Source organism: Plecotus auritus (assembly GCF_963455305.1).
Source record: "Plecotus auritus genome assembly, chromosome: 13".
Lineage (NCBI taxonomy): Eukaryota > Metazoa > Chordata > Mammalia > Chiroptera > Vespertilionidae > Plecotus > Plecotus auritus.
Genome location: NC_137779.1, coordinates 6,532,954 through 6,546,948, shown reverse-complemented (window position 1 = coordinate 6,546,948; position 13,995 = coordinate 6,532,954). Strand labels below are relative to the sequence as shown.

Below are 13,995 nucleotides of genomic sequence, written 5' to 3'. Positions count from 1 at the left end.
TTCCCCAAAGAGTTAAACATAGGATTACCATGTGACCCAGAAATTTCACTCGTAGGTATACGCCCAAGAGAATTGAAAACATATGTAGCCACAAAATGTGTACATAAATGTTCATAACATTATATATGACAGCCAAAAAAATGGAAACAACCCAAATGCCCAAATGTGCTATTCATGCAGTAGAATATTATTTAGCCATAAAAATTAAGTACAACATGGGTGGATCTCAAAACTTTATGCTCAATGAAAAAAGCCACATATGGTGTGATTCCATTTACATGACATGTCCAGAATGCAAATTCAGAGACAGAATCACATTCGTGATTGCCAGAGGTTGGGCAAAAAAGAGAAATGGGAAGTGACTGCTAATGAGTATAGAAGGTTTTTTGGGGGAAAAAGGATGGAGCCAAATATTAGAATGTAATGGTTATACAACCTGGTAAATTTAACAAAAAAGACTGAATTATACATTTCAGTGAGTACATGGTATGACATGTGAACTTATCTCAATAACATTGTTTAAAAAACTATTACAGCAGGTTAGTTACAGATAGGGGAACTTAAAAAAATGTTTAATATATATTTTTTATTGATTTCAGAGAGGGGAAGGGAAGGAGAAAGAGAAAGAGAGAGAGAGAGAGAGAGCAATATTGATGTGAGAGAGAAACATGGATCTGTTGCCTCCCATACCCACCCCGACCGGGGACCAAATCCACAGCCTAGGTATGTGCCCTATTGCCCTGACCAGGAATCGAAACCACCACCTTATAGTGTACCGCATGACAGTCCCACCAACTGAGCCACATTGACCATAGTGGGAAACTATTTTAACACTAACAGATGCATCTAATTTAAAATCTCCATTTTCTGGTGACCAGGAATTAGGGGTTTTTAAAGAAAGTAGGAGGTCAACTAATGATAGCATAGATGTTTGTGGGCATAAAGAAGCATGCTTTTAAGTCAAACGTTTGTAAATATCTTAGTCATGAATTCTTTGATTTCCCAGGTGAAACATATATATCTAGAGCATTTCAGAATCCAATTTAAAAATCACAAATACCAAAGAATTTCTAATTATTAAATATATAAGCTGACTGAAGTATTCTCCCTTCATGTCTAGTTCTGTCATGAATAACCTCATGTTAAAAACCCAACTTTTAAGCCTCAAGAAACAGATTCTTACACTTACATTCCTATCTGTTAAACTTAGTAAGATGTTTTTTCCTTTTAATAGGCCCCCTCTCAATAGTGACCTAGAACTTAGTTAACTAGAGACAAAACTAAGGAATTTCTGAATACAAATTACATTTGCCACTTAACATCACCCCCCTCCTTTATCACCAAGTTGTGAGGAATAACGACATGCTCACTGCAAGGCACTGAAGGAAGTGCTCCGAGCATCCCAGTGCTCAGGGAGCCACTCTCCACAGCCCTGTCAACAGACACCAGAGCCAGGGCCCTGCTGTCCTGTGCTAACGTCACCGTGTTAGTGACGTTAAGGGTAAAGTGCTCTGACTGACTCAGTGTATGTGAACAGAGAGAACAAGATGATATCATCACGGAAGGAAACCAGCAGAATGCCATCTAGATTTACATATTTGTGACGAGGTTTGATGGTGATACCATGATGCTAAATCACAGCTCTACTCCACTCTCCCTCAGACTTTCCAACCACCTTCTTTTTTTTTTTTTTTTAATATATTTTATTGATTTTTTACAGAGAGGAAGGGAGAGAGATAGAGAGTTAGAAACATCGATGAGAGAGAAACATTGATCAGCTGCCTCCTGCACACCCCCCACTGGGGATGTGCCCGCAACCAAGGTACATGCCCTTGACCGGAATCGAACCTGGGACCCTTCAGTCCGCAGGCCGACGCTCTATCCACTGAGCCAAACCGGTTAGGGCCCAACCACCTTCTTTACGTCCTTTTCATCTCTGGGTGAAGAGAGTGCTTCTGAGACCATAAAGAAAACTCCTTACACGGTTGGTAGGAATATAAACCCGCATGAACTAACAACACTCAAAAAGCACATAACCTTCAGCCAAGTGATTCCTTTCCTAAGAGCACACCCTGCAGCTACAACGCCCAGAGGCGCAGGGTGTATGGCAACAAGCAACTGGAAAGAACAAAAATGCCCCCACCAGCGCCTGGTTTAACAGGTGAGTCACATGCCCTCCCGGGGGAACACTATGCAGCCCTTGAAAAGGATGAGGTCCACCCATGTGTGTTCATATGAAACACTCTCGGAGAACATTTTAACTAAAAGAAAAAGGGTGTTTTGTAGTGTATAGCATAGTGTGCTCTGATATTTATAAAAGAAAAAAGGCCTAAGGAAAACATGCTTATTCTCTCAGACTCTTTAAATATGATTATGTAATATAAAATTTATGAATAAAACAGATATGCAGTTCCATGAACTACTGCTGGATGAACACAATGGTTGACTCTGGGTAAGGGAACTAGGATTGGGAGGATGGAGAGATTGGATTCTTACTCTTTATCCCTTAATGTTACTACTTGTCATTTTTACCCGATTTCTTAATGGAAAAAAATAATGTCAACCAAACTCCAATGGCTTGAGAACGTACCTTCTGGTGTTGAAGACTCCTTTCTGCGGCTGGACGGCGGGGCGAGCAGGCTCATGGCACTGGGCTGGTGCTCAGGCGACCGCACGATAGCAGACATGGCGATCTGCTGCCTCGCAGTGGCTGGTGTAGATGGGTGCGGATGGTCGGTGGCTTTCCGGTGAGCAGCTAGGGAGAGAGCAGTCCAATGCCTTTTGGTCAGTGAGTCACCAAGAGGCCCGAGCCAATGGACTGCCCCAGGCTGTCTTTCAAAGACCCCAAACTAAAAGGACATGCATTGTACCAAATCGGCAACGCCAAGGATGCCATGAATTTTTCAGATTTTGAGTGTCTGGACTGAAAGCTCATAGGCCACAAATACAGATGCTGAGCTGGTCTTGAACAACCTCCTTGGGATGGGTCCTAACACTGCATAGAGAGTTGGGGAGCCCTACCTTCCTCGCGGGCGGAGCGGAGCTCGATGCGGGTCTTCTGAAGGGCTTCCTCTAGCTCGGCACAGCGAGCTTTCTCCTTCTCCAGAGCCACCTTCAGCTCATTGTACTGCAGAGGAACCTGTGTGGGCAAAGCAGGGTCCTCTTTCCGTCGACTAAATAAACCCTAGCAATGGAAACAGAGATATCTCCTAACTCCTGGAAACTGGCACTTCACACTAGCTAAAGGACGCTGACTTGGGAGGAGCACACCACGAGAGCCAGGAGCATACTCACTGTAAGCGGATTTAGTAAAAATGGCATGTGAAGGGGGAGGGGAGCGGGCCACAGCCCATTCCAGCGGCTGGAAAAAATAGGGATGCGCAAATTTTCACCGAGAGGGTTTAAAGATGCTTGGATTGCCACCACCTCTTCCTTAAGCATTCCCCAGGAGGAGAGCCATTTCCTGATTCTTTACCCTCAAAAAATGGAAGTGGAGGATGGAGTCAGGAGAGATGGTTCAGAAATCACTCTTGCCTTGAATTTGTCTCATGATGCTTAGTTACAAGACACAGAGAAGAGTATTATAAAAAACAGAAGCAACAAAAAATGGAATGCTAAAATTATGTCAGAATTAGGGGATTACTAAAAAAAAAAAAATGCAAGTGGAGACATGTGTTGTACATAGAAGAAAAAAAAGGAAACCATATAATAATGAGACAAAATAAAAACAAAAAAATGGAAACACCCTAACTACATCAAGTGACATAATCAGATAACAGTCCACGGCTAAAATAAAAAAGATTAGATATCATAAGCATAACAAACACAGTCACACAGTGTGCAAGCAGCGCCTTCCCCTGCAGCCACCACTCAGTAGGAGGCTGCTTGCGAATGCTGCTCTCATCCTTACTGTAAATGCAGCATTGGGCTCATGGGACCGCGTGCCCCTTCAAGCCTCAGTATTCCCAGCCATCAGAGGCCTTTTCTGTGAAAGCCTTGCCACTGCTACTCTGGGGTAGGACTGCCTTTGGAAGGAAATGGAATTCTTTAAAGACCTTTGCAAACTGAGAACACTTGGCCAAACCTCGAAGGAGGCCTTCAGTGGTTCAGAGAAGCATGTGCTGGGCTTATTAAAAAATAAACATTTAAAAAAATTCCACCCTAACCGGAGAGATCAGTTGGTTGGAGCATCTCCCATGCATCAGAAGGTCACAGGTTCAATTCCCGATCAGGGCACATAGCTAGGTTGCAGGTTCATCCCTGTTGGGAGCATGCAGGAGTGACCAATTGATGTATCTCTCTCACATCGATGTTTCTCTCTCTCTCTGTCCTTTCTTCCCTGTCTGAAACCAACTAGAAAAAAAATCTTCCAGTGTTCATCTCTGTTATATGAAACCCTGCCCATAGTTGCTTATTTGGGAAGATTTTTTGGCTAATTTTTAACTTGTCTGCTACAGCTTCAAAAGGATGGAGCAGTACTGGGTGGAGGGTGCAACTGTCCGGTCAGGCACTTTGAACTGGTTACTTCAGCTCTCTGGGTCCCAGTCTCTTCATGAGCCAATCAAAACAACTGGGCCAGGTGCTTTCTAGTCTTTTCTGGAGTCCCATACATGTGGCCTGTAATCTCTCTAAAGTCCCATACCTGTGACCTGCTAATCCCTCTGGAGTCCCGTACACATGAGCAGAGACCCCCTTTGGAGACCTGTATGATGACCCATGTATAAACCTTTCTCTGCTATCTTTCCAGTCTCTTAGGTTAAAAAAAAAATTATTCCCTTAACAGAGACAGGCATACAATTTTAAAGGCCATGAACATAAAGTACAGAGTTGATAATGATATCCTCTCTTTGAGGGCTATTCTGATTATCTCAAAACCTACATTTCAACCCAAAATAAAATAAGAAAATGTACATTTTGTTTTCTTCAATGTTCCCTGGATTCTCTATCATCATAGTTTTCACTGAATCATCATTATGGTCAAGCAAAATGTCAAGTCCCCCCTTTCAAACAACGATGACCCACCTTTTTCTTTTTAGCAGGTTGGTCCATTTTGGCTTGCAGAAAATCAATAAGTTTGGTTTGTTGAGAAATAGTGCCCTCCATTTTCACCTTTTCATGAGAATAGAGAACCTGAAATTCATCAAAACAAAAACAACCTCAGACCCAGAAAGAAGTACAGTAGGTCCTCGGGTTACGACGAAGATCCGTTCCTACAGCGCGAGGTAACATGATTTTAGCCATAAGTCGGAACCCACCTACGTCACTCACATGGAGCACAAACACAGCAGCAATGAAGTGAAACAGTAAAAAAAATTAAAAGAAAGATAACAATTCCTGACCTTGACTTGTGGTAAATACAGTAAATAAAAAACATAAAGCAGCCCTAACCAGTTTGGCTCAGTGGATAGAGCATCGGCCTGCAGACTCAAGGGTCCCAGGTTCAATTCCGGTCAAGGGCATGTACCTTGGTTGTGGGCACATGCCCAGTGGGGAGTGTGCAGGAGGCAGCTGATTGATGTTTCTCTCTCATCGATGTTTCTAACTCTCTATCCCTCTCCCTTCCTCTATGTAAAAAATCAATAAAACATATTTAAAAACAAAAACATAAAGCACATATGTACATACGTTGAAATGCTGGAACTTTTTTTTTTTTTAATAAATAAATGGGAGATGGCGATGTAACCACGAAACGACGTACGTCGAGTCCGACGTAACCCGAGGACTGTCTGTATACTTTTAAATTTGATACTTTAAGAAAATAAAAAATACAGTCAGTAGGATACTAGCATATGAAAATTCAACACAAACACACTCAGTCAATATTGATTTACTTAGTCCTATTCTTATAGCCAAAAAGGTGTGTGTGTTGGGGGTAGGGGGGCAGTAGGCTGATGGATGGATAAACATGTGAAAAAGTAAAAATAGCAAGTGGTTAATACTAGAATCTCAGAGGTAATCATTATAGAAGTTTTCCAACTTCTCTGAATATTTGGAAATGTTCATAATGAAATACTGGGGGAAAATACACAACAGTGCATAACATAAAGATACTGACCATTTCACCAGCTGGCTCTTAGCCACCAGGCTTTGGTTCCACAGACAACTTTTAAGTAAATTCCCTTTGCCAGGTCTCACCTGAATGTTTTCCAGCTGATATTCCAGATCACTCCTTTCTGTCTTCAGCAGATCAGCCCGATCTAGAGCTTCTTGCAACCCTTGAGTCAGACGGAAAATGTGATTCTTCTGCAGGTCCATCTGCTGCTGTAATTTGGCTTGCTAGTGGGAAGAAAGGCCAGAGAAGGGCTCACTACACTCACAACGTGTGTTCCCACACTGTCCCTATTCCCAAACTCATTTCAGGCCTGACACCAAGAGTGCAGCTTCTGAAATCATCTCACTCCAGCATTAACAACAATCTCCTATCCCAAAACGATGCCTGCCCAGTTAAAAAGGATCTGCACAGAACCTCTGACGGCCAGCAGGTCGCTGGGTGCCCACTGTAACCGGAGGTCCAGGCGGGTGGGTCTGGCTCCCCAGTCAGAGCTGCAATGAAGGCTACTCGGATTTAAGAGTGTGAGCCACCTGAGTTGACATCTAAGGCTGTGTGACTTTGTGCCTTGACAACCAAGTTCCAATTTGTCCTTATTGTTTTAAAGCCTCAATTGCTGTTAGGAGAAATCACTTTGTCCAAGCCATGGGCCTATACAAGGGGAATCACATCACTTCTAACTTAGACAGTCCTCGTCAGGCTGAGGGACCCCAGTGAGCACGCAGTAGCCAGAACTGCAGGAAATATTTCTACTGTGTGGAAAGAGGAAGATCCCAGATTCAGTACAAGTGTTGGTAAAACCCAGAGAAAGTTTTTAATTTAGTCTATTGGAAATGTAGTTCTGTGCTAGAAACCTCTCCAAATTTATAATAAAAATCAACCAAAAAATAGGGCAGGCTATAAAGGTCCTGGTTTTATGGCTCTCTTTCCTAAAATGCCTGTTTGTAAAAAGCAGGAGAGAACAGCTATCCTGACAAAACACTGCTTGATTTCCTCCAACCCCTGGGTGACAGGCTAACCACACTTGCTGTGACCCAAAAAAGCCCTTCCCAGTGGCCTACACCCTCTGCAGACTTGAGGATAGAGAGCTAATGAAGAGCAATACACATCACCACGGGGCTTGCCTGCAGACACCGGCCAATGTCCATGCTCTCGGACGCAGCAGGCCGAGAGCTACCGCTGACCTGTTTGCTGACCTTCTCTGTCTTACTTCACTTCCCTCCACCTGTTCCTCTGCCCTCCTCTTGAGAGGTACCTGATTCCTTGCGGCATTACAGCAAGCAAAGGAGAGGAAGTGGGTTGTGGAATGTGAGAGACCCTGGTTTAAATACTAACACTGATCAGTCATATGACATAGGGTAGCTCATATTGCCTCTTGGAGCCTCAGTTTCTTCATCTGAAAGTGGGTATAACACTTGCCCTCACTGGGGGACATACCGAGTGCAGTGCTGAGCACACAGCAGGTGCTTAATGAGGTCAATGCTCTCTACCTCCTCTGTCCTTTCTTCCCTCCATCCGACTCAGGAGCTCTTTCTTGCCCCACCTACTCTGCCAGCCTCTCCCCTATCGGTCCCCCAGGAGGCAAGAGATACACATCACCTGGTCTGTGAGCCAACCTGGAATTTCTGAATTGAACCACAGAACCCCCTAAAATACTTTAAAAAAGAAGAAGAAGAACAGCTAAGATAACCTATTCAAGGGAGCTATCCATCCCTCACAGCAGGAGTGATTTCTTCTGTAAATTACCCTCTTAAGTTTCTTCCCACTATTTTAGGACAACATTAATTACTAGGCAGGAAGCAGAGAAGCAAATGCTGGGGACAAGAGTATGTTTGGTGACAGCCAGGCCCAAGATTTTTTTCTAGAATAAACACAACAACCTTTCCTTAGCTTTCCAAGAAATAGCTGCTTAGTCACCATAATAAAAAACAAGAATGACATTTGTAATCAATAAAATGTTTTTCAAAACCATTTACCTGCTTCCCAGAGAGAGGCGAGTGGAGGCTATTCCTGGCCAGTGTTAGACTGAAAGGAAGGCTTTAGCTATGTGCTTAGATCTGTCCCACAATTTATGAGGTGACATGAGACTGGGAAGAAGCAGGAAGGGTCGAGATGACAGAAACCAGAGCCTGTAACAACCCTGGTGGCTGGAAGGATGGAAGAAAACTAGCAAGAGCAAGTTCAATAGGGTGGTATTTTTAAAACTTAAACTGAATAAATACAAACACGAAGATGTAAAAAAAACCCACTTGTGGAAGGGCAGACGGTGACCTCACAGGTCAATGGTGTCAGGGGCACGAAAAAGCCCCCTGAGGAGCCCAGGGCACGGGCAGAGGTTACAGAGTCCGAAGGAGGTGGAGGTGCCCCACCGTATCTGTGCTTCCAGACCACGGGACTCCTAGGAACTCTCTGGAATGATCATTCCACCAGAAAAGAACACTGCAAACTTAAAATGTGCCATTTAGAAAAGAGGAGGTGAATCTGGAGTGGGGAGCAACTTAGACCCTGTAGATAGCATCAGTGGTTACCTTACAGAACTGTCACAAGACTGGGAGTTAATTCATGTAAAGGCCTCCGAAAGGCACCTGGCACATAGAAAGTGCTAATTAAACATCAGCTATTCTGCTTAATAACCAAGTAATCAACATTAATCTGCTATTTCAGTTGGGAATATCAGACTACATTCTATTTGGATATGTTTCAACCTAACAGAACCAGTGGGTGGAAGTTGTAAGTGCTAGCTCAAAATAAGAAAGACTCTGTGAGAATCCGAGTTGCTGAGAAAAGGGTTGGGATGTCCAAAGTCACTGTATTTAGGCCGTGATTCAATGAGACCCACGTGTGAGGAATGTTGGGAAGGGATTCTCTACGCTGGATGGGAAATTAATTTCACCGGGATTAGCAAATGGACTTTCATCTCTGGCATTCCGTCTAATGGACTAACAGTGGCTGTAAAGTGTCATGTTGAAAAAGCTTCTGAGGCCATTTAGGGCCCAAGAGGAAAAATTTGGGAGAAAGAGCCACCAGTAAAGTCTGGGAACAGTGGTGCAAGTGCTGAGAATTGGGGCTGGATGACACATAAAAATTCCATCCAGCTCTGAGACTCTGATGCTGGCCGCATTGACAAGTCTCTGTGCCTAAGATGAGGATAGCTGGGTTAAGCCCTCGGTCACATGCTTGCAGGGTGCATACCACAGTCAAGGAGCTGAGCCCCATTTTGGACAATAAAGATCATTCTATGTTTCATAATGGTTTCAACTGTCAGTGAAATTTGCCTCAAACTCAGTGTCAGCCAGATGTCTGTGAGGTACAGACTGGGACACTGGAAATGTTCTCATGTGGTTTAGAAGTGAGAGTGAGGGGACTGAATCTGGATTCCAGCATTCTATTCCGAGCATTGTCACTGACTCACCATGTAACCTTGGACCAAAGCACTGAGCTGTCAGGGCCAACTCTCCTTCTTTGGAAGGAAAATAGGACAGACGACATCATTGATTATATCTGTTCTTCCCGTTTCCAACATGTGCTAAAGTGGGGACACTGCCTATTCATTCCTGATAAAAGACCACAACTCTCTATTTGACCACCAAGTAGGCTTCTATTTTTTTGAATATTTTAAATATGTTTTCAAAATATATTTTTATTGATTTCAGGGAGGAAGGGAGAGGGATAGAGAGATAGAAACATCAATGATGAGAGAGAATCATTGATTGGCTGCCTCCTGCACGCCCCACACTAGGGATGGAGCCTGCAACCCAGGCACATGCCCTGACTGAGAACTGAACCATGACCTCCTGGTTCATAGGTCAACACTCAACCACTGAGCAACCCAGGCCAGGCACAAGTACACTTTTAAATTTCTATTAGAGTGTTCTTAGTGCTGCCTTTAGTAAACTTCTCACTCATCTATATAATTAAGTTTATTTAAATATTTCATGTGGCAAAATTTATAGCCCATAAAATTTAACATTTTAACCATTTTTAAGTGTGCCGGTCAATGGCACTAAATACATTCACATTGTTGTGCAACCGTCACCACCTCTGTCTCCTGATCTTCCAGAAACTCCCACCCATGTTTTTTAAAGTATTATTCTATCATACATTCCATATTTACCCACACAATTTTCACCACATTTTTTCAAACTTAATAGCACAGCAATATTATTTCTACCAGCAGAGCCCTTTGGCAGCTATAGGTACCATACAATAAAACCTCAATTAAGCAGACAGGCAACTCTGGTTAATCGAAGTGCCAGGCTCACTATGGGTTAAATATGAAGTCCGGAAGTCCAACTTCTTGTTAAATATCTTTATACAGTGTGTTTGTCTTGGTTGGTCCATTCTAATGAACAAAGCGAAATGATTAGTGATTCAACACAGAGGGCTTTGCTTGGGAGTGGGAAGTAGTTACCATTTTAATTAGCGATGTTCAGATTTCTGCTACAAAGTTCAGGAAATAGCAGAAGGGACGGGTTTAAGGGATCACTGGAGCTTTTCATTTGTGTCTCAAAAGCAGGGCATAATTTTTTTTAATTGAATTAACTGAATGTTCAAGTCTCATGAAACTTGGTGCTCAACATAATCAAGTCTCTGCCCGTGTACACCACAGATTTGCAAGGATGTTCTACCAACCTGAAAACTTAACAGACTTTGGATATTAGGAACAATTTAATGCAATTTTCATTCACTCACATACTTAATATACTGCCACTGGGCACATACCCACCATGGGCTCCACACTCTATTAAGCACCGTGTGGGAGGGCGCAAATGTCAGAGGCCCTCTGGCCTTCATGACACTTCTTTTAATGTGTTCAACACCTTCAAGAAAGTATTACATGACCACTTCACTCTTCCTCGAAAATGCCAATTGCAAAATCTGAACGTCTAATTTGGACCCGACCACCGGAACGCAACAATTGTTCACTTTCGAAATCCCACCAGGCCCCATGTGCCAGGAGTTCCCACTCACCTCCTCCAGGAGCCTCTGCTTGAGCTCACGCTCGGTCTCCAGTTTCTGCTGCAAACTCCGGGCGTTCATTTCAAGCATGGCGTGTTTCTTCTCCAGGTCACTGAGCTGGACATTGGGGAAGTGGCCATGATACCACATTTAGGAATGTTGGATGCTAATGACTTTTGCAAATATCCACAAACCTTCACATGTAAAGAATAACCAAGCTCTGAAGGTCAGAACATAAACACTATGTTTTAGAAGTTTACCACAAAAGTTCATGGCGGAGATAAGCCTTATGGAGGTCCTTTGTGTGAGCACAGGAGTGATTTGTAAGGGATGGGTCATATATACAGCTATGACAAGTTCTAAGAGAACGGCCGCTGAAGAATGTATTTATCTGACGTGCTGTGGCTGAACGAAACAGCAGTCATATGCTGAACACCTACTTCTTGCCCAAGATAATATCAGGGGCTTTGGGGGTAAAAGGACAGACACGCTCTCTCAAGGACATCACATCAAATCACAAAGGCAGGGAGTGGCCATAGCCAGACACACACAAAAAGAATGAGGCTGCTTGGTTAGATGTTAATTTTGATTAGAGGTACGGAGAAGAGAAATTCATACTGAATCCCTGGTCATCGAGAAAAGATGGTCTCAGGATGCATGGTGTCTTAAAGGCTGGGTAGGACTTTGCTCTAGAATATTTTAAGAATAGTCAAATAGAAAAAAAAAATTTTCTTCAAATTAAACACAAAAGGATTCACTTATCTTTAAATAATGTATTTATTTTCATCATAGTTAAAAAAAAATAGTAAAGCCAGATCAAGGAACTCAGGAACATTCCTGAGAGGCAAGCTCTAGCCTTGAATCTAATCATTGTATTTCTATAAAATTCTGGTAAGAAAATAATCATGATATCCATAAAGATCTATGTTCATCACTGTTATTTAAAATAACAAAAAAATTGGAAGAAGCTCAAATTTCCAACATGAGTAGAATGATGTAATTTGTTTTTTAGAACTAAATGTTCAAAAAATATTCAATAACTCAAGGGAAGTCCCTAGTATACGATGTTTTAGAAAGCTGCAAACTATTTCTATAGTAAGAACCTAAATTTGTAAATGTTTGTGTGCACACATCAACATGTCATGCAGAGAAAAGACTACAAATAGCTTTATCAATACAATAGTGGTGACGGATGATCAGTCACTTTTTTCTTTATTTTCTGTGGTTTTTATATCTTCCATAATGACCCCAAATAATTCCTTTTGTAATCCTATCTAATAAAAAAGTAATATGCAAATTGACCGTCACTCCCAACAAACAAGATGGCAGCCCCCATGTGGTCAAAGATGGCTGCCCCCATGTGGCCACAAGATAGCCGCCACAAGATGGCCAGCAGGGGAGGGCAGTTGTGGGCGATCAGGCCAGCAGGGGAAGGCAGTTGGGAGGGACCAGGCCTGAAAGGGAGGGCAGTTGGGGGCGACCAGGCCTGCAGGGGAGGGCAGTTAGGGGAGACCAGGCTGGCAAGGGAGGGCAGTTGGGGGCAATCAGGCCAGCAAGGGAGCAGTTAGGCGTCGATCAGGCTGGCAGGGGAGTGGTTAGGGCAGCCGTGGGCGAACTACGGCCCGCGGCCCAGATCCGGCTGTTCTATCTGGTTCTCTTGGTCTCCCCTCCGCTCCTTTACTTTGAATTTATATTAGTTCACACCAACACTCCATCCATGCTTTTGTTCTGGCCCTCCGGTCCAGTTTAAGAACCCATTGTGGCCTTCGAGTCAAAAAGTTTGCCCACCCCTGGGTTAGGGGCTGATCAGGCTGGCAGGCAGAAGTGGTTAGGGGCAATCAGGCAGGCAGGTAGGCAAGTGGTTGGGAGCCAGCAGTCCTGGATTATCAGAGGGATGTCCGACTGCCCATTTAGGCCCAATCTCACAGGCCCAGATTGGAGAGGGTGCAGGCTGGGCTGAGGGACACCCCCCCCCCCCGCTGCACGAATTTTGTGCACCGGGCCTCTAGTCATGAAATAACAAAGAGTTATACAAAATACAAAATTCAGATAACTGTACGTGGGTGTGAAAGTGTGTCTGTGAGGTATATATGAAATTTCTCTGATCTTCACTATTGTTATCTATAACACTAAAGCATCTATTCTAAATCTCTTTCAAGGATCTTAGAAAAACGTGTCTAAAATACTGGTATACCACTTTGTAAATATAACAATAAGTCCATAAAGCCTTCTAGAAATCAAGTGCCAGGAAACGACCGTTGTATGTCCAAACCAAAAGGTGGACCTCAGGGGCCCAGACAGGGAGATGCTAAGAAATCACTGATGGGCTGTGATGCCCCAGTACCTATGACACCCATCCACATGACTGCCAACCAAGGATGTCCCATGGTGACATATACCTGTGGGACTTCACTGGAATGAGTAAATGCCTGTTTATGAAATATGCTGAACATAGGTTGCATTTGAATTTTTGTTAACCTTGCCATCTAAAAGAAGGAAATGAGGATGTTTTCCTAAAAGGCAGAGGGATGGACACTGACCTTGTCGGAGAGGCTCTCGGCTTTCAGCTTCTGCTCTTTGAGAGCCTGCTGCAGAGCGAGAATCTCGGCCTTGTGCTCCTTCACAGCCAGCTCGACCACCTGGCGTGACTCAGTGATCCGCTGATCAGCTCTCGCCCTACCAGAGAAACACAGGCCCACTCTCAGAAGCGCTGTTGTCATCGGTCTGGAGAAAGGAGGCTGGCCCATCTTTAGTCCTGATAAGCAACCCAACAGGCTGCAGGCTGGACAGATCCCCTACCCTGATCCAAACTATGCCTTGCTTCCTGACTTATTACAGAGCGGAAGTTTGACCCACTTTAGGCCTTGGGTAAAAATACTCTTAAAAAGTAAAGTTCCTGTGAGGAGTCGCTTGGAAAGGCTGAACAGGAAAGGGCATGCTTCCCAATGCAACTGGGCTGATGGGATGCATCAACACTGTCACACCCT

At 43.6% G+C, this 13,995-nt stretch overlaps 1 protein-coding gene across 1 annotated transcript in view; it reads right to left on the bottom strand.

Moving 5' to 3' along the window:
• Nucleotides 1–13,995, bottom strand: part of CIT (citron rho-interacting serine/threonine kinase) — a 150,406-nt gene that overhangs the window by 22,211 nt on the left and 114,200 nt on the right. The window contains exons 23-28 of the mRNA XM_080649954.1: nucleotides 13,549–13,684; nucleotides 11,021–11,125; nucleotides 6,136–6,276; nucleotides 5,023–5,130; nucleotides 3,022–3,139; nucleotides 2,591–2,755 (exon numbers count right to left, since the gene is read on the bottom strand). Of these exons, the coding sequence (XP_080506080.1) occupies nucleotides 2,591–2,755; nucleotides 3,022–3,139; nucleotides 5,023–5,130; nucleotides 6,136–6,276; nucleotides 11,021–11,125; nucleotides 13,549–13,684 (773 nt within the window). The remainder of the gene's footprint in view (nucleotides 1–2,590; nucleotides 2,756–3,021; nucleotides 3,140–5,022; nucleotides 5,131–6,135; nucleotides 6,277–11,020; nucleotides 11,126–13,548; nucleotides 13,685–13,995) is intronic.